The following is a 25,790-nucleotide window of genomic DNA, read 5'->3' on the forward strand; positions in this document are numbered from 1 at the left end:
TCTGCTTCCCTCCAGGTATATGCAGACCTGCTTAATGCTAGAATGGAGCTAAAGTAGTTTCATGGATGGGATAAATATTGTGTAATTTCAGGGCATCTACTTATGGAAGGAACCAAGTGGAAGCTTCCATTCTCGGTACTAGATATAGGGCCTCCTCGAGAAAATTACTTAAAATGTCGTACACTAAAGTTAATATATAAGGTGTGGGATAGGGGTAAAAATATTCTGGGGATTGGAAAGTACACAAATTATACTCCTTTATGGCACAACTATAACTTACCAGAGCTACAGAAGCTAAATAATATTAGTGAGTGGGAGGATAGGGGTACTAGAATAAACGCCATACTGATTGATAGATATCACCCAATAGATACCATTGCTAAAGCAGTGGATACAAAAGGTCTAATATCCCTTATTTATAGACAGTTACTGGCCCTACATTTGGATAATATTGATAGTTAAGACAAAATGGGAGGAGGAGGTGGGTCCGTTATCTGAGGAGCAATGGGGGAAATACTGGATTTGACACAGAATCTGTCATTGTCAGAGTCACAAAGATTGTCCCGAATTCTTCTCATTCATAAGAGTATATAGATCCCCAAGTACTTTATTTAAAATTGAAATACAAACTGATGACACATGTCCTAGATGTGGTCAAAATGACGCGCACCTGATGCATATGACGTGGGAATGTGTAAATATTGGCGACTACTGGAAGGGGGTGATCGCTCTTGTACTATCTGTATCTGGGATACAACTTCAGTTGGAACCTAAAATCTGTATCCTAGGACTCCTGGGAGAGGACGTAGACCCAGACTCCCATATGGCAATAGCTACCTCAAGAATATTATTCCCAGCCATAAAGTTGATGGCCCTACATTGGATAGACAATTCTCCCCCAACGATAACAGAACTAAAATCCAGGATAAATAACACTCTATGCTTGGAAAGGGGATCTTGTATTAAAGGAACGCTCTCAAGAAATTCATACACATATGGGAACAATGGTTAATTACCCCAGGTATTGCTTCAGAAAACCTTCTCAGAAATACTGTACTGGATCGTTTGTCCATTTCCTTACAGTAAACCAGGAATTTATATCCTTATACCCAAGGCGTCAGCAAATAATAATTGTCTCCGTCCACACAATTGTCCCTTCTTAGATATATTCTTTTTCTTTTGATGTCTCAATAGGAAAAAAAATAAGCAGTCAGGAAGTATTCAGATATTTATGTACAAATGTAAAATTACTATTCCAAAACATTGTACTATAGAGCAATATTGGGATTTATATCATTGTATACCGGTTCTTGTATTGTTTACTGGTTTTTATTTTTTATTTTTTTTGTCACAAAGTTTATTTAAAAAAAGAAAATGTTGGTCTTTCTTTGTTTTGTTAAATAAAAATAATCTGATTGAGAAAAAGAAAGGAGGGAAGGTCTTTACTAGATCAAACGTATACAAAATGCCAAGATCACATGTGAAGATACTCATACTAATTCACAGATAAATGTGGTTGCTCATTTGCAAGAAGGTTACATCCACACGTGTAAAGGACATAAGTATCCAAAATAAAAGGGGCACCCGGGCCAGAAATTCAGAACCCCATTGACATAGCGGAAGCATTTAGTTTCTTTTATAGTTCGCTATATAATATTCATGGACAATACCACGACATGCCACCTAATATTCTTGAAACTAAAAATGACAAATATATTAAGGACACTGCCGTTCCTTCCTTACAGACCCCTGAGCAGGAGATACTAGACAAAGCTTTCACTGAACAAGAGATAGGACAGGCCAATAAATCATTCCCTATCGGGAAGAGGCCTGGGGCAGATGGATTCAATAATAGATTTTATAAGATGTTTTCCCCCCAGTTATTACCATTTTTAGCCAAAGTGTTCAATAATATCTCAGAAGACTCCCCCTTTTGCCCCCCAATCACTTAAGGCTCATATAATGGTTCCATCAAAGCCTGGAAAAGAACCAGATACCTGCCCTAATATTCGTCCAATATCATTAAATAATGTAAAATATTCTCTAAAGTGGTTACAACACGGCTCTCCCACTATCTACCCTCAATTGTCAGCAATGATCAGGTTGGCTTCATTAAGGGCAGAGAAGCTCGTGATAATAAAAATAAAACGTTAATTTCACATGCAAAAAAACGGGATCCCAATGTGCCTTGTTTCTGCCTACGCTAAAAAAGCGTTCGACACAGTGCATTGGACTTTCTTGAAGAGCCCCCTACCACAAATTAGGTTGGACTCTTTCTTGTTATCTAAAATTTTATCCTTCTACACTGACCCTAAAGCGATAGGGTAAACGGCCTTCTATATGACACATTTTCTATTAAAAAGGGGACGAGACAAGGGTGTCCCTTATCACCTCTCCTATACACATTGGTGATGGAACATTTAGCGGTAGCATTACACACAAATCCAGATATTAGTGGAGTTACTATAGACTCACATCACTATAAACTAGCTCTACATGCAGACGACCTGTTGCTCTATGTTTCAAACCCAATGATCTCATTTCCCTCTATAATAAAGGAATTCGAATAACTCGGCCATGTAAGCAATTTTAAAGTCAACTACTCTAAAACAGAAGCCATGAACATAACTTTTAACCCTGAACTGACACAATAACTAATTTCTAACTTCCCCTTTAAGTGGCAGAAAGACACAATTAAGTACCTGGGTATACAAATTCTGGGGAACTTGGATGATCTGTATCTTTTAAATTATATCCCCCATCCTTGAACAAATGGTTAAAAATCGAATGAATTATAACTTGAAACCCTTGTCCTGGTTTGGTCGTATTAGTGTGATCAAAATGGACATTTTACCAGATCTTCTTTATATATTTCAGACCTTTCCGGTCTGCGTTCCTCAGACCTTTTTCTCCCGTCTTAACAATTCTAACAGCAAGTTTGTATGGAGAACATCGAGGCCTAGGATACGTGTTAAAATATTGTGAAGAAACAGGAGGGAGGGTTAGGGAGCTGCAACGCTGAATCCAAACAGGGTGAAGATAGTCCACTGACGGGTGCCAGTCCGGCTGGTGAGCACAAACATATGAAGAAAACGAAAAGGAGAAAATCAGCACTCCAACAGGTAAAATATGAAAAAAATGTATTGGATCATTTAAAAAAAAAATAATAATTAAAATTCTTATGTGTTTCTGGCGCTAGGGTTGTACCCATAGTTATAGCAGATGAGAAAAGGACAATGAAGTCATATATATATATATATATATATATATATATATATATATATATATATATATATATATACAAGCACAATGGAGTCACATGACACAAAATGAGAAATCAATTAGACATGCAAAAGGTGTGAAGAAAATCCCAGCCACAGTTCACATTGAAGGCAACGAGATCAAATACAGACAAGATGATCATTACAAGCGTCACACAACTAGCCAGAAATGCAAAACACCATGATGGTGAAAAATAAGATAGAATTAGACCTCATACTCTTGTTCATGCATATCCGTATCCCCCTCTGTATATAAACTGTTTATTGCAGGACATTTGTGTGAAGACCACCGGTGTTAGCTGCCAGGGGATTATCCCATATAGGAACACAACACCGGGATTAAGTGTACAGGTGTGAGATCACAGGGTCAGAACATCACAAATGCCATCAACTATAGCAACGGAAGGTGGGAGGATATACTGATTATAGAGGGACAGGAACATGTATACATGAGATGGATGATAGATTCAGTATAGAGCATCGCAATAACAATGTCCAATAAACAGATAAAACGCATCAATGTCTAAATTGTGAATAGAAATATTGTTCTTATCGATCTGACACACGTAAAAATAGAATATAAAATAATATGCACAATAACCAATATGGAGAAACTATAAACCTATAACAATGAACATATAAAGGGGAAAAAATTATGCAAATCAAAATTGAGGAAATCCACCCGCATCTGATCTGGTGCGAAGTATAATATCCTGGCAAAGGATCATAGAGCCGCAGATATACCGAGCATTATCTGTCATATCACTGGGAGGCAAATAGATGCATCATTGTAAAACAGACGAGAACAAGTACAGAACACTGGTGAGATTACTGTGGAGCATTGTAATGGCGAATCAGATTACTGTGGAGCATTGTAATGGCGAATCAGATTACTGTGGAGCATTGTAATGGCGAATCAGATTACTGTGGAGCATTGTAATGGCGAATCAGATTACTGTGGAGCATTGTAATGGCGAATCAGATTACTGTGGAGCATTGTAATGGCGAATCAGATTACTGTAGAGCATTGTAATGGTGAATCAGATTAGATGGAGCGTACAAATCCATGATATCCAAGAGCTGAATGTATAACAGATCAATGGCAATGGGAGACGTCTGCATAGAGTCTGATGTAAAACCTGATCGTGAGGCTATAGATGGAGCAAGCATTTTTATCTGTATCAACGAAAAACAGGTAATTACATTATAATAAAACTGACAAAAACAAATATCTGATGCAGAACTGAATCGTGAAGCTGTGGATGTAGCGGGAATTTCTATCTGTATCAACGAAAAACAAATCATTGAATTATATTGCGAAAAAACTGACAAAAATAAATGTATGAGAAATGGAAGATAAATAAGCTGCAGAACATTGCAATGGAAATACTCCGTCATTGCTGAAAATCTTTAAGATATTTGCATCATTTATGTGCGTTCTGCGAAGATGAATCTGCAATGATAGCGCAATATACAGAAAGGGAAATAAGTACACCAGCAAATAATAACCGGAAAAACACAAAATAAATTCAGAAAACCTGGAATGTCACCATATAGATGTCTGCTGGGAATAAACCAGTATGAATTTCATCACTAGATGTAAAACCGGTCATTGCGGAAATTCATTACCCGAAGGGTATTTAGTATTTGCACGTCAGATCCAGAAGGCTTCACGCATATTAAGGTGTTTCTGTCTGTTCCACCCCTTACCGGATAATTTACCATTACAAGACCAAAGAAAGAAAAATGTGTGAGATCATTATTATGTATGGACAACATGTTTTGATGCCCCGGAGTATGTGCTATTAGAATTGTTGATATATGAAATCTGCTCCGGTGGTCTCTATGAATCCTACCAATTTGTATAAAACAATGTTGTCCACTATTCTGGAGGAAGGCATTTATTTGTCGGTGTTTAATAACAAAATTCAGCGCTGGCTGTTACCTGATTATCCCATTTTTCATGGTCTCCCCAAAACACACAAGGGTATCCCCCCACCCTTCGCCCTATTATCTCGGGTATGGGTTCATTGAATGAGAATTTAACCAATGGCTGGTGAACATTTGTATCCTCTGGTTATTCAAACACCAGGCTATGTGAAAGATACTACGTCTGTCCTGATGGTTTTTGACAGGTTCGTGTGGCAGGAAGAATATAGGTTTGTCACCAGCAATGTTGTAAACCTGCATTCCTCCATCCCTCACGCATTGGCCATCATTGCCGTTCAACACCATTTAAATAAATATAGTGGATATTCTGTGAATTTACAAAGGTTCATTATAACATAAAATATTTGTTGTCCCGCAACAATTTTATGTTTGATTCTAAATATTATTTACAAGTACTTGGAGCCCTCATGGACTCCAAATTCTCACCATCTTTGGCTATGCTGTACATGTCGTGGTGGGAAGAAATTTACATTTTTTCTGATGATAATCCATTTTTTTAGCACATTTTTTGGTTTGGTAGATATGTTGATGATGTACTTTTGGTATGGAGAGGTGACCCCCAGTTAGTGTCACAATTTGTTTTGTATTTGAATTCCTATTCCTTAAATTTAAAATTCAATGTCAGTGAACCTTTGATTTCCACTCCATTTCTGGATATTTTCCTGACAGGGATAGTAACATCTCATAAAGTGGACACCACACGCTATAGAAAACCTTTGTCAGGCAACACATTACTGTTGTCTTCCAATTCTCAACTTACTCTATACTGTTCGCAGGGACGACTCAGTATAGGTGGAGGGAAGCACTCCGATGCCGTTCAGCGAATGTGACCCGTGCTACACAAAATATGTAACTTCCAACATAAGTGCTGATTCATCCTCCGTGGATTCTTTTATGCCTAAAGGGAGACCTGCCCACATACCCCCTGTGATGACATCACGGGGGCTAGTCTCCAGCCTTCATATTTTTATTAGATATGTTTTTTGCAATAACTTATCATGGGTTGATCGTAGAGGCCCAAAAGTGATACCATATTTTCCGTTATGATTTTACCTTTCTCCAGAGACCACACACGGTATAGCTGCCGTCTGCTATTTTGTTACTTTTGCGCCACAACTCCCCAGAGGGGCTTACAGTGACTGTTAAATATCCATATTGTTCCTTAGCTGACCCTGCCACCCAAAATATAGGCCCCATTATTATCGGACATATGGAACTTTAGTTATTCCATATTGGCTTCGGGCCGTCTGCAGGCCTTTGTTACATTCCCTTTGAAGCACTGGGAATGCAACCTTCTCAGTTAGCCAGTTAGCTGTAAATCTATCACAAGCCTGTGTTAATTGAGTTTGGTAGCAGCTTTTTGGCCAGCATTTGCTTACAAGGCCCTTCTCATATGTGTGTTGATTTGCATAGAGGCCACTGGCCAAAGTGTCAGCTCTTCTCCCGTGGACAATTACTATAGGGGAGGAGGGAAGAGGAGTCTGAGAGAGACTTCTTAATATCTATGACAGGGGAGAAGAAAAGATTTTCAATATTTCCATTACAATCTGTTTTTCATTGATACAGATAGAAATGCTTGCTATACCTATAGCCTCACGATCAGGTTTTGCATCAGACTCTATGCAGACGTATCCCATTGCAATTGATCTGTTATACATCCAACTCCTGGATAGCATGGATTTGTACATTCCATCTAATCTGATTCACCATTGCAATGTTCTACAGTAATCTCACCAGTGTTTTGTACATACTTGTTTTTGTCTGTTTTACAATGATGCATCTATTTGCCTCCCGTTGATATGATTGATAATGCTTGGAATATCTGCGGCTCTATGATCCTTTGCCAGAATATTATGCTTTGCACCAGATCAGATGCTGGTGTATTTAGTAACATCGGTGGTTTTCACACAAATTTCCTGCAATAAACAGTTTATATACAGGGTGGGATACAAATATGCATGAACAAGAGTATGAGGTTTAATTCTATGTTCCTTGTATGTAGTATTATTTGGTCATTATCTGGTGGTAATATGTGGTCTGGTCATGGTGTGGTGGTACTTGTTCCTTGTATGTGGTGTTGTTCGGTCACTATGTGGTGGTAAAATGTGGTCCGGCCATGGTGTGGTGGTATTTGCTCCTTGTATGTAGTATTATTTGGTCACTATGTGGTGATATGTGGTCTAGTCATCGTGTGTCAGTATTCTTTGTATGTGGTATTATTTGGTCACTATGTGGTGGTAATATGCAGTCCGGCCATGGTGTGACGGTTTTTGTCCCTTTGTATGTGATATTATATGAAAAAATGTATGTGACACATTCCCTTAAAGAAAAATATACCTAAATAGAGTACTGGATATTTTAAGAAATGTTTAATAGGTTAGAGTAGAGTAGGGCCCTGCCAGAAGAGTCTACCTTGTCGTGGTGGCGGCTTACAAAATCTTTTGGCCAAAACAAAAGCTGCTGCTATGTATGTGATATGGTGTTCTATGGGAACTGTTAGGGTATGTGCACATGGTCAGGAGCAGCTGTGGGTTTGACACTGCGTGCTTATGCAGCTTCAAACCTGCAGCAGTCTGGTGTTACAGCATGCATGCGTTTCACATGCGTTTCTGACAAGCACTTTCCAGGCGATTTTAGCATCACTTGGAAACTGCTTGACAACTAGGTCACAGTATATAAATCCATGCAAACAGCATGGATTTATACAGTGTGACCGTAAGAATGTTTAAAAATAAAAAAATAAACCTATACTTACCCTCCGATGGCCCGGCGTGTGTTGCAGCGCTGGTTCCTGGCTGCCAGCTGTTCGCGGGACACTGCACTGAAAGGCCTGCGGTCACATGACTGTGACGTCACCGCAGGTCCTTCAGTCCTGCCCGCAAACACAGAGGAGGAGACCAGGGGCTGTCAGAAGGTGAATATAAACTTTATTTTATTCTTTTTTTACAGGTACAATGGTACCCAGGTCTGGATGAGAGTCTCCTCTCCTCCAGAACTGGGTACCATCCGCACATTGAAACGCATATAATCTGTGAGTACAAATGTACTGACACCGATTATATGCGTCTCAATGCAAGTCAATGGCGGCGATTACGCCGCGCTTCCGCAAAATTAATGGACATGCTGCGGATTTTTGAGCGCAGCATAAAAGCTGCGGAAAAATCCGCAGCATGGGCATTGACAGTGCGGAATCCCCTTGGGGACCATGGGGGGCGGATTACCTAGCGTTTAACAAGCGTTTATGCTGCGGAAATTCCGCAGCATTTACGCTTGAAAAACGCTACGTGGGCACTTAGCCTAAGTCCCTGCAGGAGGACAGACACAGCAGTCAATGAGCGCTCTCAATAGTCTGATGGGAAAGCATTCATTGGCCAGCGGCCTCTCTCCTGCATGACATGCCCCATTTTTCAATGCCCGCACTCTGCCCAGGGTATCAAAAATCATTACGGGTGGGAGTGGACGGGATTAAGCAGCATCAGCCCTCAGTCAAGGGCACTATAGCAGCTGCGTGGTCTACTGCCTGGGTGCGGCTGCATCGGCGGTGTGTCCGCCCCTGGCTGAACCCCTCGCTGTGGCTCTGAGCAAATGTAATATTATTTACACACAACCGAGTGGTAAAGAAATCAGTGAGACACCTGTGGCATAAGAACGTAAGAACCATTACACCCTCAGATGACTTCCCTTGTGGGTACAGTGTCCGAAATGGGGTCACTTTAGGGGGTCGTATGTTCTTCACACCTCGAGGGCTTTGCTTTTGGCCGCTCCGTACACCTCGTATACACATGGCTCCGCTCTGTACACAAAGCTCCGCTCTGTACACCTTGTAAACACGCGGCTCTGCTCCCTACAACTTGTACACGTGCGTCTCTGCTCAGCACGTCTCCGCTCCGTACACCTCGTACACACGGCTCCGCTCCGTACACCTCGTACACACAGCTCCACTCCGTACACCTGGTACACGTGCGGCTCCGCTCCCTACGCCTTGTACACGTGCGGCTCCGCTCCCTACGCCTCGTACACGTGCGGCTCCGCTCCCTACGCCTCGTATACGCACGGCTCCGCTCCCTACGCCTCGTACACGCGCGGCTCCGCACACCTCGTACACACGCGGCTCCACTCCGTACGCCTTGTACACGCGCGGCTCCGCTCCGTACGCCTCGTACACGCGCGGCTCCGCTCCGTACGCCTCGTACACGCGCCGCTCCGTACGCCTCGTACACGCGCGGCTCCGCTCCGTACGCCTCGTACACGCGCGGCTCCGCTCCGTACGCCTCGTTCACGCGCGGCTCCGCTCCGTACGCCTCGTACACGCGCCGCTCTGCCCCGTACACGCGCCGCTCCGTACAAATCGTACACGCGCCGCTCCGCTCCGTACACCTCGCACACGCGCGGCTCCGCTCCGCACACCTCGTACACACGCGGCTCCACTCCGTACGCCTCGTACACGCGCGGCTCCGCTCCGTACGCCTCGCACACGCGCGGCTCCGCTCCATACGCCTCGTACACGCGCGGCTCCGCTCCGTACGCCTAGTACACGCGCGGCTCCGCTCCGTACGCCTCGTACACGCGCGGCTCCGCTCCGTACGCCTCGCACACGCGCGGCTCCGCTCCGTACGCCTCGCACACGCGCGGCTCCGCTCCGTACGCCTCGCACACGCGCGGCTCCGCTCCGTACGCCTCACACACGCGGCTCCGCACGCCTTGCACACGCGCGGCTCCGCTCCATACGCCTCGCACACGCGCGGCTCCACTCCGTACGCCTCGCACACGCGCGGCTCCGCTCCGTAAGCCTCGTACACACGCGGCTCCACTACATACACATTGTATACACACCCTCTGCTCCGTACACCTCGTACACGCGCGGCTCGACTCCGTACGCCTCGTACGCGCGCGGCTCGGCTCCGTACGCCTCGCGCACGCGCGGCTCCGCTCCGTACGCCTCGCACACACGCGGCTCCGCTCCGTACGCCTCGTACATACGCGGCTCCGCTCCGTACACCTCGCACACACACGGCTCTGCTCCGTACACTTCGTACACACGCGGCTCTGCTCCGTACACCTCGTACACACGCGGCTCTGCTACATCCACACTGTAAACCCCTCCTGACCCCACACATAAACTTCAGCTCATCCAGCACCATGACAACCAGCACAGCAGAGTCCTGCATCCACTGAGGCCCCTGATCATGTGACCCTTGACTCCTCCCCTTCTGTGACCTCATCACGGCTCCTGTGCGCACAGAGCAGCCATATATGTGGTGGCGGCTCTGCAGGTGGAGGTATGTGGAGTCCCCATTACTGGTTTTTGTTCTGTTTCCTGTAATAGATACATACGACCCAACTATGGAGACAGGAAGGGAGGAAACGTATTGTTCTCATAGTACAGGGCCCCTTTACTGCCCCCCACAGTGTAATGCCCCTTATACAGTATGTATGATGCCCCCACACAGTGTAATGCCCCCATTATGCCCCTTATGCTGGATGTATGATGCCCTCCACACAGTGTAATGCCCCCATTATGCCCCTTATGCAGGATGTATGATGCCCCCACACAGTGTAATGCCCCCATTATGCCCCTTATGCAGGATGTATGATGCCCCAAACAGTGTAATGCCCCCATTATGCCCCTTATGCAGGATGTATGATGCCCCCCACAGTGTAATGCCCCTTATACAGTATGTATGATGCCCCCCACAGTGTAATGCCCCCATTATACCCCTTATGCAGGATGTATGATGCCCCCACACAGTGTAATGCCCCCATTATGCCCCTTATGCAGGATGTATGATGCCCCCCACACAGTGTAATGCCCCCATTATGCCCCTCATGCAGGATGTATGATGCCCCAAACAGTGTAATGCCCCCATTATGCCCCTTATGCAGGATGTATGATGCCCCCCACAGTGTAATGCCCCTTATACAGTATGTATGATGCCCCCCACAGTGTAATGCCCCCATTATACCCCTTATGCAGGATGTATGATGCCCCCACACAGTGTAATGCCCCCATTATGCCCCTTATGCAGGATGTATGATGCCCCAAACAGTGTAATGCCTCCATTATGCCCCTTATGCAGTATGTATGATGCCCCCCACAGTGTAATGCCCCCATTATACCCCTTATACAGTATGTATGATGCCCCCACACAGTGTAATGCCCCTTATGCAGATTGTATGATGCCCCCACACAGTGTAATGCCCCCATTATGCCCCTTATGCAGTATGTATGATGCCCCCACACAGTGTAATGCCCCATTATGCCCCTTATGCAGGATGTATGATGCCCCCACACAGTGTAATGCCCCCATTATACCCCTTATGGAGGATGTGTGATGCCCCCACACAGTGTAATGCCCCCATTATGCCCCTTATGCTGGATGCATGATGCCCCCACACAGTGTAATGCCCCCATTATGCCCCTTATGCTGTATGTATGATGCCCCCCACAGTGTAATGCCCCCATTATACCCCTTATGCAGGATGTATGATGCCCCCACACAGTGCAATGCCCCCATTATACCCCTTATGGAGGATGTATGATGCCCCCACACAGTGTAATGCCCCCATTGTACTCCTTATGCAGGATGTATGATGCCCCCATTATACCCCCTTATGCAGTATGTATGATGCCCCCACATAATGTAATGTCCCCATTATGCCCCTTATGCAGTATGTATGATGCCCCCACACAGTGTAATGTCCCCATTATGCCCCTTATGCAGGATGTATGATGCCCCCACACAGTGTAATGCCCCCATTGTGCCCCTTATGCAGGATGTATGATGCCCCCATTATGCCCCTTATGCAGTATGTGTGATGCCCCCACACACTGTAATGTCCCCATTATGCCCCTTATGAAGTATGTATGATGCCCCCATACAGTGTAATGCCCCCATTGTGCCCCTTATGCAGGATGTGTAATGCCCCCATTATGCCCCTTATGCAGGATGTATGATGCCCCTACACAGTGTAATGCCCCCATTGTACTCCTTATGCAGGATGTATGATGCCCCCATTATACCCCCTTATGCAGTATGTATGATGCCCCCACACAATGTAATGTCCCCCTTATGCAGTATGTATGATGCCCCCCACAGTATAATGTTCCCCCAGTACCACCTGAGATTTTACAGTTGAAATAATCCGTCTGGAAAATGGTTTTCCCTTTGCCTGCTCCCCTGTAGACCCTCGAGCATGTATACATGCATGTAGGGGAGCAGGCCTTACTAGATATCGAGGCTTTGTACAGTAATATACTGCATGAGGATGATATTAGAGGAGTAAGACATTTCTTGAAATCGAGATCAATAGAGTGTAGCAGACATAATGACTTCATGGAGGATCTTCTAAAATTCACTCTTACTCATAACTTCTTTCTTTTTGACAGGAAGTACTTCCACCAGCTCAGGGGTACTGCAATGGGGAGCCGCTGTGTTCCCTCATATGCTAACTTATCCCTGGACTGGTGGGAGGAATCCACAATATTCAGACATGATTATAAGTGGTGGCAGACATATATTGGGGTATGGTACAAATATATTGACTACATTTTTATCATCTGGTCAGGGACGAGTGAACAATCTTTTTAATTTGTCGGGGAACTCAACATCAATAGAGTGGACCTTAGATTTACATCTGAATTTATTATAATAATTTTTATTTTTATAGCGACAACATATTCCACAGCACTTTACAATTTTAGGGGGGACTTATACAGACAATACAGACTTTCCAGAATAAGCATAACTCAGATATTAAAAGGAGTGAGGGCCCTGCTCACAAGCTTACAGTCTATAAGGAAATAGGGGAGACACAAAAGGTAAAATGTACATATATTGTATAATACTGCCTTAATATACTAAATATGGTAAGTACATAACACTACATGAACTGATAGCCAGCCAGTATGTGTACAGTACAGACAGAGGCTATTCAGTGCATGGATGGTATGAACATGATTTTGAAGAAAATTTTAATATGGGCCAAACTGGGACAGTTAGATAAGTATGTTGAGGTGATAGGCCAGTCTAAAGTAATGGGTTTTTAGGGCACGCTTAAAACTGTGAGTATTGGGAATTAATCGAATTGTCCTGGGTAGTGCATTCCAAAGAATTGGTGCAGCATGCGAGAAATCTTGGAGACGGGAGTGGGAGGTTCGGATTACGGAGGATTTTAGTTTTAAGTCATTAGCAGAACGGAGGGCACGGGTAGGGTGGTAGACTGAGACGAGGGAGGAGATGTAGGGCGGTGCTGAATCATCAAGAGCTTTGTGGGTAAGAGTGATAAGTTTATATTGAACTCTGTATTGGATGGGCAATCAGTGCAATGACTGGCACAGGGAAGAGGCATCGTTGTGTCGGTTGGCAAGGAATATGACCCTGACTGCTGCGTTCACGACGGATTGGAGAGGGGAAAGTTTAGAAAGAGGGAGACCGATAAGTAAAGAGTTGTAATAGTCCAGACGAGAATGAATAAGAGCTACATAAGAGTTTTTACAGAGTCAAAGGTAAGAAAATTTCTAATTCTAGAGATGCTTTTAAGGTGTAGATGACACGAGCGAGCGAGTGATTTGATGTGAGGAGTGAAGGAAAGATCTGAATCAAGTATGACCCCAAGACAGCGGGCATGTTGCTGGCGAGTAATGATGGAGCCACAAACTTAAATGGCAATATCGGGCATAGATAGGTTAGTGGAGGGAGGAAATAGGAGTAGTTTAGTTTTTGACAGATTCAATTTTAGATAGAGGGAGGACATAGTGTTAGAGACAGCGGAACGACAATCACTGGTATTTTGTAATAATGCAGGGGTGATGTCCGGAGAAGAGGTGTATAATTGGGTGTCATCAGCATAGAGATGGTACTGAAAACCGAATCTGCTGATTGTTTGTCCAATAGGAGTGGTATATAATTAGAAAAGAAGGGCGTCTAGGACTGATCCTTGAGGAACCCCGACAATAAGGGGGAGGGGAGAAGAAGGGGAGCCAGCAAAAGACACAGTGAAGGAGCAGTCAGAGAGGTAGATCTGTGGCGCCCTGAGGGTTCGGTCGCCACAGGGGTACTGCATCTCTTTAATGAGGTGTGGTATCTCCCCTTCGAGGTAAGGATGGTGTAACTGTCAGGACCCCACCTCTGCATCCAACACTACACCTCTCCCACCTAAGGGGGGGGCTCATATGCACCAGGGTGCTGCCCCACCCGGGATAAGTGGAGATGGGGGGGGGGGCAAAAGATAGGGGGAACCTAGTAGTGGGTGAGGGTGGAGGACGCACATTTAGGTTACACAACAAAATTCATATTTAATAAACAGCCATCTTTGGCTTATGGTCTTTTGATTGTGATCTTCATCACTGAACGTGGCTTTCTGTGTGAACCTGCAGTTGATGGGGACACGGTCCTCGTACTCTGGCCTTGAGTCGAGGAGCGGGTTAGAGTTAACGGCTGTCTCTACCCGGTCAAGGTCCCTACCCAAGAATGCCTGGAGTGGAGCAGAGGAGACAAGCTCTGCAGGCAAAAGTATCCCAGGGGGATGCAGACGGAGCGGTATACGCCACCTGTCCTCACTATTCTGGCCTAGTCAGAGGGATTCCTGCTGCAAAAGGGGTACCGGCCCCCGATATCTGACTCTGTCACTTTAAGTCTTAGTCGGAGAAGCCCGGAGGCTCAGTGGATCCCACCGGGTAACGGACGGAGCGGAGTTGCCACCCGTACCCTTGTTCTGTGCATAGTCCAGAGGGAGACCCGGCCTTAGTACACATACCACACACAGACAGGAGAGGACCTAGTGGGAAAAGTCTAGGAACACTCTGGTGCGGGGTCCTGACCAAAGCACCTGAACTACTCGGAGGTTGTCGACCCCCGGTCCTGGTGGCTGCAGCGCGCCGTGAGGAGCAGGGAGAAGCCTTGGGGCTGTGCATTCTACCGTAAGTAAAGCTTGGAAGACTACCCCTATGGCCTCCGGTTTCTTATTGCAACGCGGCACTGCACGACACCGCACCACATCTCCCACTACAATTCCCATCCTCCTGCTTCCTCTGCCCTGAGGCCCTGCTCCTCCTGTGGGGAGTAGTACCATCTGCTGCTGCCACTACATCCTGCCACAGAGGACTGAATGCAGCGTTGGTGGAGGATCACCAGAAACCACAGGTGGCGTAGTCTTTCACACCATTCGAATCACTGTCGCCGTCCCTCCTAGCCCTTAACTTTTTAATGTGACAACCCTGGGCACTGACCGGGCCTAGGCCGCAACTACATCCACCCTGCACAGTCGCCCGGCTTCCGAGTACCCCAACTCTCAGGGTGGGCTAGCGAGCGGGGAGGGGAAGGAGAGACGTCCCCTAGTCCAACCGTCTCGGACATATTATTAGCATATACCGGACACCGGGTCCGAGTATACGTGGATCTTCATGACCAGTAGAAAACAACCGGAACCCCATCCACAGTGTCGAATGCTGCAGAGAGATCCAGGAGAATCAGTGTAACATACCTGGCGGCGACCTTGCATAGTGGTCCATCTCCCACTGTGCAAGAGCGCGCACTTGGTCTCCAGTCCAGAATGTCTCTCTGGCTTCCCTCCATGCTGTCTGTTTGTGTCTGTTTCTGCTGCTTAAGGGCGGCGCCCGATCACTTCCTGCTTTTTGTACCTGCTGTGGGTCACACCCCTTGTGCGTCCTCAGCCTATTGCTGTCTGTCACCTGGTATATAACTCAGCTGCTCCAATCAATCCCTGCCTGAGCATTGTGTTTCATTCAGTGTGTGCTTGCACTCTGAAGGTGCCAGGTCCCGTTCTGTGTTCTCTTGTCTGCCTTTCCTGGAGGCTGTATTTCCAGGCCTGTCTGAACACGCTCCTAGCCTGTTCCTCCCGCCTTCTAGGGGCCGATTACCTAGACCCGCTCCTGTATCTTGTCTGTCCTGTCTGAACACACTCCTAGCCTGTTCCTCCCGCCTTCTTGGGGCCGATTACCTAGACCCGCTCCTGTATCTTGTCTGTCCTGTCTGAACACGCTCCTAGCCTGTTCCTCCCGCCTTCTAGGGGCCAATTACCTAGACCCGCTCCTGTATCTTGTCTGTCCTGTCTGAACACGCTCCTTGCCTGTTCGTCCCGCCTCTCTGGGGGCCGTATTCCCAGACCCGCTCCTGTATCCCGCTGCAGTGTCGGTCTCTTCCGTACACTTAGTTCCAGTCTGAACTCTCTCCTATCCTTTACCTGTTTTGCCTCTATGTCCGTTCCTTTCCTTTTTCTGCAGAGTCTGTACTCGTACCTTGCTCCTGCTTGTTGTCTCTGTACTCCCGTTTGTGAGTTTGTGGTCCACTCGCTACTTCACTGCAAGTACCCTGTGGGTATCTGTGCAAGTACCCTGTGGGTATCTGGCTCTGCCTTTCCCTTCCTGTCTGTTCCGTGTGAACAGAGCCCTGTCCTAGCCTGCTCTGACTCCTTTGCTCACCGATCTGGCGGTTCTAGCCTGCTCTGACTCCTTTGCTCACCGCTCCGGCGGTTCTAGCCCGCTCTGCTCCCTCTTTCTCACTGCTCCGGCAGTCTCGTTCTGCTCTCTTCCTTTACCTCACTGCTCCGGCAGTCTCGCTCAGCTCCCTCTTTCTCACTGCTCCGGCAGTCTCGTTCTGCTCTCTTCCTTTACCTCACTGCTCCGGCAGTCTCGCTCCGCTCTGACTCCTTTGCTCACTGCTCCGGCAGTCTCGCTCCGCTCTGACTCCTTTGCTCACTGCTCCCGCCGGTCTCGTCCTGCTCTGACTCCTTGCTCACTGCTCCGGCAGTCTCGCTCAGCTCAGACCCTTTGCTCACCGCTCCAGGCGGCCTTGTCCTGCTTTACTCTTGCTCACCGCTCCAGGCGGTCTTGTCCTGCCCTGCTCACCTCTCTGGGCGGCCTCACTCTGCTGTGTTTGTCCGCCACATCTGTGGTTCTGTTCCTGAGTCCCAATGTGTACTGGGTTCTATCCCGCCTGTGTTCCTACCTGCTAGTGCCTCCCTGTCTGCACTCTAGCCGTGCTTGCCTGTACCCCCCTGCCTGCATACCCGCCTGCCTGCATACCAGTCGTGCCTGCCTTTTCCCGCCAGTCTGTGTGCCAGCCTACCAGTCTGTTCCTGTATTCCCCTGTGTGGGTCAACAGCCGTGTCCGGGGTCTGTCCTGGAGTAGCACCTGGTCCCTCTGCTCGGTTCCTCCTTGGTGCACTGGCGTCGTATGCCGTCGTGCGACCCTGGTCGGATCGGGTGAATACCTAGTTACGCCCCTCCAGGCATTCACTCTCCGGCACGGTCCAGTGGAATCACACGCACACGCCGCTCAGCCCGGGCGTGTGCATTACAGCATTACAATCAGCAGGGAGTAGTGACCATTAGATTTGGCTGTTAGTAGATCATTAGAAACTTTAGTGAGTTCAGTTTCAGTAGAATGTAAAGAGCGGAAACCAGATTGTAAAGAGTCAAGAAGGGAGTTATCTGAGAGATAGCGTATTAGACAGGAGTGGACCAGTCGTCCCAGGAGTTTAGATATAAAGGGAAGATTGGAAACAGGTCTGTAGTTAACAGCACAGTTCTGGTCGAGGGGTGTTTTTTTAAGAAATGGATGTATGCTGGAGTGTTTAAAAAAGGAGGGAAAAATACAAAATGAGAGGTAGAGGTTGAATATTTTAGTTAGGTGAGTGGTGACAGCTGGAGAAAGGGACTGAAGGAGATGTGAAGGAATAGGATCACTGGTGCAGGTGGTAGAGCGAGAGGAAGCAAGGAGCCTTGTCACGTCTTCCGTGACTTGTTCGAAGTCAGAAAATGAGCAAGATACAGTGTGGGAGGAAGGAGCATGCATAACATTTGGGGATTGAGAGAAAATTTCCTGTCGGATATGGTCAATTTTTTCTTTGAAATAATTGGCCAGATCGTCAGTGCTGAGGTTGGTGGTTGGGGCCTGTGCTGTTTGATTAAGGAGAGAGTGAAAAGTGTCAAACAGGTGTTAAGGATTATTGGGCCATGAGATGATGAGGTTGTTAAAGTAGGTTTGTTTGGAGAGGTGAAGGGCGGAGTTATAGGTTTTAAGCATAAATTTATAATGGAGGAAATCTTCAGCCAGATTAGATTTTGTCCACAGCCGTTCGGCACACCTGGAGCCCCACTGGAGAAAACGTGTTTGCAGCGTGTTCCAGGGTTGTCGCCGTCTGTGCCGAGTTGTTCTCTGTGTAGGAGGTGCAGCTTCATCCAGGGCGCATTGCAATGTTTCGTTATAATGCTTCAGTGCAGAGTCAGGGCATGAGAGGGAGGAGATTGGGGCCAATGATGATTGCAACGTTTTCATAAATTTCTTGGTGTTAATGGCATGTATATTTCTATAAGTGTGGAAAGTGGGGGTGTCTTGAGCAGGGTGACAGTTCTTGACAGAGAATGAAAGAAGGTTGTGATCAGAGAGCGGAAGAGGAGAGTTAGTAAAGTCATGTATTGAACAGAGCCGGGCGAAGATCAGGTCAAAGAGTATTTCCATCTTCATGTGTAGGAGAATTAGTAAGCTGTGAAAGGCCGAAGGAGGAAGTTAGCGATAAAAGATGAGCGGCAGATGGGGAGAGGGAATTGCCTATTGGGATGTTAAAGTCTCCCATTATGAGGGTGGGGATGTCATAGGATAGAAAGTGTGGAAGCCAAGTGGCAAAGTGATCCACAAACTGATGGGAGGGGCCCGCAGGGCGATACACACCCGCCACTCGCAGGGAGAAGGGCCAGTAGAGTCTGACTGTGTGGACCTCAAAAGAAGGGATGAAAAGTGAGGGTACTGAGAATATAACCTGAAAAGTACATTTTGTTTAAAGGAGCCGACCAACACCAATTATTACCAGTTGCCTTTCCTGCATGTACTGATCAAGAAGGATTGTAATGGGCCACTCATCTACCATAAACCTTCAATGACTAATAAACTATTGAAGAGGGATAACCACCACCCCCATCCCCATAAAAAGAGGAAAACCCAAGGGACAATTTTTATGGTTGAGAAGGTACTGCTCGAATGTCACAGATTTTAGTATACAGGCAATAGACCTGAACACCAGATTAAGGGATAAAGGGTACTCGTGGTACATTTTGGATTCCGCATCATCGTTTGCAGAAAAATGGTCAATCAGCTTATCTTTTCCTCATTCAGATCTCTAAAATACTGGATCCTCTCAGTGAAGATCGTCTATATAAGAACATTTTTGCTGATTTATCCAGGAAAATGATGGACAAGATGGTGGAGAGGATATTACACCTCACCCTAGAGATCCTCTTCCGGCTTACTGGAGAGGTGAGAGATTCTGATGAAGTCACATTACATCATTCTTATCTATGGGAATAACAGATGGACAGAACTGGAGAGGTGAGGACTCTGGAAATGTCTGTAGTGAGATTTATTAATGTTTCTCTCCATAACCAGAGATTAATCATGGGGCCTCCATCTCACCCCCTGATACATGAGGACATCAATGACCAGAAGATCCTAGAACTCGCCTACAAAATGATTGAGCTGCTGACTGGAGAGGTGACACTGCCAGGAATGAGGAATGCTGGGACATTTCATAGTAAAGCTATGAAGGGATTGGGGGATGACGGTATCATTGTATGTGTCAGGTTCCTATAAGGTGTCAGGATGTCGCTGTCTATTTCTCCATGGAGGAGTGGGAGTATTTAGAAGGACACAAAGATCTGTACAGGGACATCGTGATGGAGGTTCCCCAGCCCCTCACATCACCAGGTAATAGACAGGACTAAATACACACGGCCTATAATTATCTGTATGTAAAGAATGAATTCAGTCCCTGTATGTCTTTCCTCCAGATCTATCCAGTAAGAGGACAACACCAGAGAGATGTCCCCGTCCTCTTCTTCCACAGGACTGTAAACAAGAAGATCCCAATGTTCCTCAGGTAGATACAGAGAAGATATCATGAGATTTCCCCTATGATGTGTAGACAGCTGTAAAGGTCTTGTCTTCAGTTCTGTTTTATCCACCATTATTATGTTTTATATTTGTGTAATGAGAACGGTGGAGATGGCAGGATTAGAGCTGATCATAGATGTGACTTCTCCATCTGTCTTTGACTTTTATCATATTTGTTTCAGGGTGAAGATCTGACCCATATTAATACAGAGACATATGTGAGGGGTGATGAGCGGTGTAAAGAGGAGATTCCTACATATGACTACACAGGTGAGTAGTAACCACTGAATACAGAGAAGTCACAGATTCTTCTCAGTCCCTGTCTGTGGCTACTTTATCGGTGGTGTAGTCCGGCCGTATCACAATCGTGTGATCACCATTTTGCCGCTTGACCACAACATTCTCCTCCGTCCGAAAATATTCAAATTACTTTGTGTAATTGTGAAAGCCCTTTTCTATAGAACTTACAACCTGGAGGATCTACCTACCCCTGGGATTAGGAGACGCTGACCGTTACCTGCCCAGGTCTGTAAACTATAAAGCCAAATGACAGCGTATGTAGAATGTGCTGACAAATTAGAAAATCACTTGAAGAAAAATATTATGATGGGCCTGTAAGAGAAAGCGGAGGGTAATGATGCTGTTGGCTTCCTGGAACCCTGATATCTTATTGGATGAATCTACCTTCTCTCCCTTCTGTGCTGCTGAATGTTCTCATATGGTTCCTACAAGACCAGGTCCAGTCTTTCTGGCCAAACTTCGCTTTTTTGATTGATAACATTAAATGTCCAGTGAGGGACACGTGTGAATTTCTGTACAATAACAGCAGAGTTTCCCTTTATCCTGACTGTTCAATTTCTTTTAAAACCAACTAACTTCAAACAGGATTGTGATAAACTACATAAAAAACATTCCACCTGTGCCATGATATATCTCTAAGCTGTGCGTGGCTGATGGCTGTAATATACATTTATTCACGCCTGCAGGAGATGTGTTGGCTCCAGCCCTGGTTTCATGGATTCACTCCACATCATAAATAGTATTGAGTGAATTTGTTCGGCATTTCAAATTCAGGTTCGTGTTCGGGGTTCCGGCTTGTTCGCGCCAAATGGTCAACCATAAATGAGTGCAACTCCAGTTTAGTGTTGGATTTCTCCCTTCATACATACGTTGTTGTTGGGGATGTTACATGTTTATATATTCTTTCTTTTTTTTACAAGTTCATTTTCTATGATAGTTTGATTGTGGTGGGATCGGCCGGCCTCACTTATGTGAGTCTGTAACTCCCTTGTAGTCTTTCAAAAAGGTCTCCATTGCCTCTTCCAAATGCCCAAGATCTAAATTTAAGACACCTCAGCTCTGCAGTATTATAAAAAAGTTCACTTTAACGTCTAATATTTCTTGTTGACACTCATCTGCCAGAAAATATTGGCCCTTATGATAGTTTAGATTGCCAAGAGCCACCGAGCCCCATACTCCAATTACCCCAGAGAGGTTTCACCACTAGTTACTCATTTTTCTCTGATGAAGACTGTTGAGTTTGATCATTTCAGTAGATGTGTTATTGTCTGTAGACACAGTTTTTGACTTCAGTAATCCTCTGATTTAACCACTTCCCACAGTTTTATGTTTCTAATCAGGCCCCATTTTTCAAATCTGATGTGTGTCACTTTATGTGGTGATAACTTCGGAATTCTTCACAAAGGATAATAGGAAACAAATGGACCTTACAAATTATTTTCCAACTTCTTTTGAATCTGACAATCCCCTATATACGGTTGTACACTACTGTTTGGGCACATGGCAGGTTAAGAAAGAAAGGTGCGCCATTTAGCTATTAGGAATGCTCAAAAGATGGCCACCACGCACAGGCTTGTCACTATCTACCCTGTTTACAGATTTCACAAATTACTTTGCTCATCACCCTTTAACACCTCTACATGGATCTGAACCTACACAGAGACCCCTAGGCTTGGGCCACGGTGTTACCTGCTATTCGGTGGAGTGAGATGGGAAGAAGAACAGTCAGGTAGCTGGGTCAGAACCAAGAGGATAGAGAAAATACAAAATCAGAAGACACAAGAGTAGTCAGTAAACGGGCCGAGGTCACAGCTGGAAACAAATACACAAGCCGGGAGATGAGCACAGAGGACTGAACCAGAGGAGAACAAGGCTGTATCTGGCAGCTTCCGGCAATATGCTTCCAGCATTAGTAGGGTGCGGTGCTTTCCAAATTGCTGAAGCAGGGAGCAGATTACTCCACCTGGACAGCACACACACCTATACTGCAAGACTGGATAGTACTACTGGTCCCAGGCACCCTAATCTTAGTGGCTGGACAGAGCCTGCGCCTTTTACTCCATATTTGGGAGCCAGAATGAACAAACAGTTGAACACCACGCTCCACTGCTTCATCCTATGAGGTTTTCTATTAGATGGTCATTGTCCTGGTGAATAAGTGATTTTTTTTTATATAACTTGCCTTTTTTACAGACAATTTAAGTAGAAATGTTCAAAAATATAAAATTCAAGGATTCTTTATTAAAAAATAATAATTGGTTTTCTTCTTGGCAGATGTCTGTACCAGGAGATCAGAGGGACAGCTGACATCTTCAATTTTTAAATCAGATGACCTTGAGATCCCACAGGATACAACTGAAATGAATGCCATTACTCCAGATTTACCATCATCCCTTCACTGCAATGATCTGTCATCTGATCCTTTGAAACAGATCCTGTTTTCTGATTCATTACCGACTACTATGGAAAATCAAAGTCACAAAATAAGCATTAAAAAACGAACTGCTCCTAATGCAAAGAAGCCATTTTCACATTCAGAATATAGAAATAGTTTTCCTCTCAAAAAGTCTTTTCTTAAACATCAAAAAATTCACACAGCGAAGAATATATTTTCTTGCTCTAAGTGTGGGAGATGTTTTAATCAGAAATCAAGTCTTGTTAGGCACCAGGTAACTCACACAGGAGAGAAGCCATTTTCCTGTTCAGAATGTGGGAATTTTTTTGCAGAGAAATCAAATCTTATCGCACATCAGAGAACGCACACAGGGGAGAAGCCTTTTCCATGTTCAGAATGTGGGAAATGTTTTAACCAGAAATCTAGTTTTCTTAAACACCAGAGAACCCACACAGAGGAGAAGCCTTTTTCATGTTCAGATTGTGGGAAAAGTTTTGTACAGAAATCAAATCTTAATATACATCAGAGAACTCACACAGGGGAGAAGCCATTTTCATGTTCAGAATGTGGGAAATGTTTTGCAAAGAAATCAAATCTTATCAAACATGTGAGAACTCACACAGGGGAGAAGCCTTTTCCATGTTTAGAATGTGGAAAATGTTTTACAGAGAAATCAACTCTTATCAACCATCAGAGAACACACACAGGAGAGAAGCCATTTTCATGTTCAGAATGTGGGAAATATTTTACAGCGAAATCAAATCTTATCAAACATCACAAAACTCACACAGTTGAGAAGCCTTTTTCATGTTCAGAATGTGGGAAATGTTTTACAGAGAAATCTACTCTTATCAAACATCAGAGAACTCACACAGGGGAGAAGCCTTTTCCATGTTCAGAATGTGGAAAATGTTTTAACCATAAATCTAGTTTTCTTAAGCACCAGAGAACCCACACAGTGGAGAAGCCTTTTTCATGTTCAGATTGTGGGAAAGGTTTTGTACTGAAATCATATCTTAATATACATCAGAGAACTCACACAGGGGAGAAGCCATTTTCATGTTCAGATTGTGGGAAATGTTTTGTACAAAAATCATGTCTTAATATACATCAGAGAACTCACACAGGGGAGAAGCCATTTTCATGTTCAGAATGTGGGAAATGTTTTGCAAAGAAATCAAATCTTTTCAAACATCAGAGAACTCACACAGGGGAGAAGCCTTTTCCATGTTCAGAATGTGGAAAATGTTTTTCAGAGAAATCAACTCTTATCAACCATCAGAGAACTCACACAGGAGAGAAGCCATTTTCATGTTCAGAATGTGGGAAATATTTTACAGAGAAATCAACTCTTATCAACCATCAGAGAACCCACACAGGGGCAAAGCCTTTTTCATGTTCAGATTGTGGTAAATGTTTTGGACAGAAATCACATCTTAATAAACATCAGAGAATTCACACAGGGAAGAAGCCTTTTTCATGTTCAGAATGTGGGAAATGTTTTAAACAGAAAGCGCATCTTGATAACCACCGGAGAACCCACACAGGGGAGAATACCGCAACTACACCCAACTAGTCTCTGTACAGACAAGAAAGCCCCTAGCTGTACAACTAAAAACGCCACCACAGACCTAACTCCCTAATAAGTCGGTGAGGAGTTTCTCATACCTCCTGAGGAACCAGAGGGGAGGCCACAACACATTGTCAACAAGGGGAATGGAAAGTATGAAGTAAAATCCGAAAACCCTGAATGAAAAACAAAAACACATTCATATATGGCAAAGAAGGCAAGCTAAGGAGAACCAAAAATAAAAGGAACAAGTATAATCTCCCAGAAACCTAACATTGTTAGAATTAGAAGGTACCGGGAGGATAGTTTCACCTTTGTGGTGAAACTTATACAATTCATCCTCACCAACTGTAAATGTAAACCTGTCCATTTATAATGACCACGGACAAGATAAAGATTCCCAACTCACATCAGGACCACAAGATCCCAGGTACTTTCAGCTGCATCACATCTAATGTAGTGTACTTAATTATATGTACCAAATGTCCAACTGGGGGTCTGTATGTAGGGGAGACAAGGCAAAAACTTAAAACAAGGATGAATTCTAATCGCCACAAAGAAAAAAAGAATAGATCTACTTGTGTCCACACATTTTTACGGCCACAACTGCTTATCCTTTTCCGAAACTGATAGTTCTGCTTCACGTCACTTGTCTTATCTATTGCATTATTCCTGTGCCCTGTTGTGCATAAATATGTGACTATTCGGATTTTGTATTATACTATGTCTCATGAAGAGACCTGAGTAGTCTCGAAAGCTTACTGACTAATGGCTAACTGAAAAGATGGTATCAACCACTGAGGACTCTCAAATTTTAATATTTTTCTCCATACAGCAATTTTAAGATCTCTCCACAGGTGTTCAATGAGATTTAGATCCAGACTCATTGCTGGGCAGAACTCTCCAGCACTTTGTTTCTATCCATTTTCTAGGTGCTTCTTGAAGTATGTTTGGGCTCATTGTCATGCTGGAAGACCCATGACCTAGGACTAATGTTGAGCGAGTATGTTCTGTTCCAAGCATGCTCGGGCGAGCTCCGAGTATTTATAGCTGCTCGGTGATATGGTTGAATCGCTCCCGTGTGCATGATTTGTGACTGTTTGACAGCTTTATTACATGTGAGGAATATGTAAGAAATAGACATTCCTCACATGTAATAAAGCTGTCAAACAGTTGCAAATCATGCACATGGGAGTGATTCAAACATATCACTGAGAAGCTGTAAATACTTGGAGCTCAGCCCGAGCATACTTGGCGAAAGGGTTAATGGAACATACTTACTCAACACTACCTAGGACGCAAACCCAGCTTTCTGACACTAGGCACTATATTGTGAACCAAAATCCTTTGCTAATCTTCAGATTTCATGATGCCTTGCACACAGTCAG

The 25,790-nt window shown here is 44.9% G+C and overlaps 1 protein-coding gene across 2 annotated transcripts in view; it reads left to right on the plus strand.

Annotated features, from left to right (window-relative positions):
• Window positions 1–25,518, plus strand: part of LOC141225676 (uncharacterized) — a 38,896-nt gene extending 13,378 nt beyond the window's left edge. Inside the window, exons 1-6 of one of the 2 annotated variants that reach the window (XM_073667082.1) lie at window positions 19,050–19,504; window positions 19,634–19,738; window positions 19,828–19,951; window positions 20,035–20,123; window positions 20,320–20,407; window positions 22,712–25,518. In XM_073667082.1, coding sequence (XP_073523183.1) covers window positions 19,436–19,504; window positions 19,634–19,738; window positions 19,828–19,951; window positions 20,035–20,123; window positions 20,320–20,407; window positions 22,712–24,408 — 2,172 coding nt within the window. In that variant the 5' untranslated portion in view covers window positions 19,050–19,435 and the 3' untranslated portion in view covers window positions 24,409–25,518. Of the gene's footprint in view, window positions 1–19,049; window positions 19,505–19,633; window positions 19,739–19,827; window positions 19,952–20,034; window positions 20,124–20,319; window positions 20,408–22,711 lie in introns of those variants that run through there. The other variant, XM_073667083.1, reaches the window with a different exon arrangement.
• Window positions 25,519–25,790: the final 272 nt, after the last annotated feature.

The sequence above is a fragment of the Phyllobates terribilis genome, unplaced genomic scaffold (assembly GCF_046119375.1).
Source record: "Phyllobates terribilis strain yellow unplaced genomic scaffold, ASM4611937v1 Scaffold_411__1_contigs__length_1673714, whole genome shotgun sequence".
NCBI classification, from domain to species: domain Eukaryota; kingdom Metazoa; phylum Chordata; class Amphibia; order Anura; family Dendrobatidae; genus Phyllobates; species Phyllobates terribilis.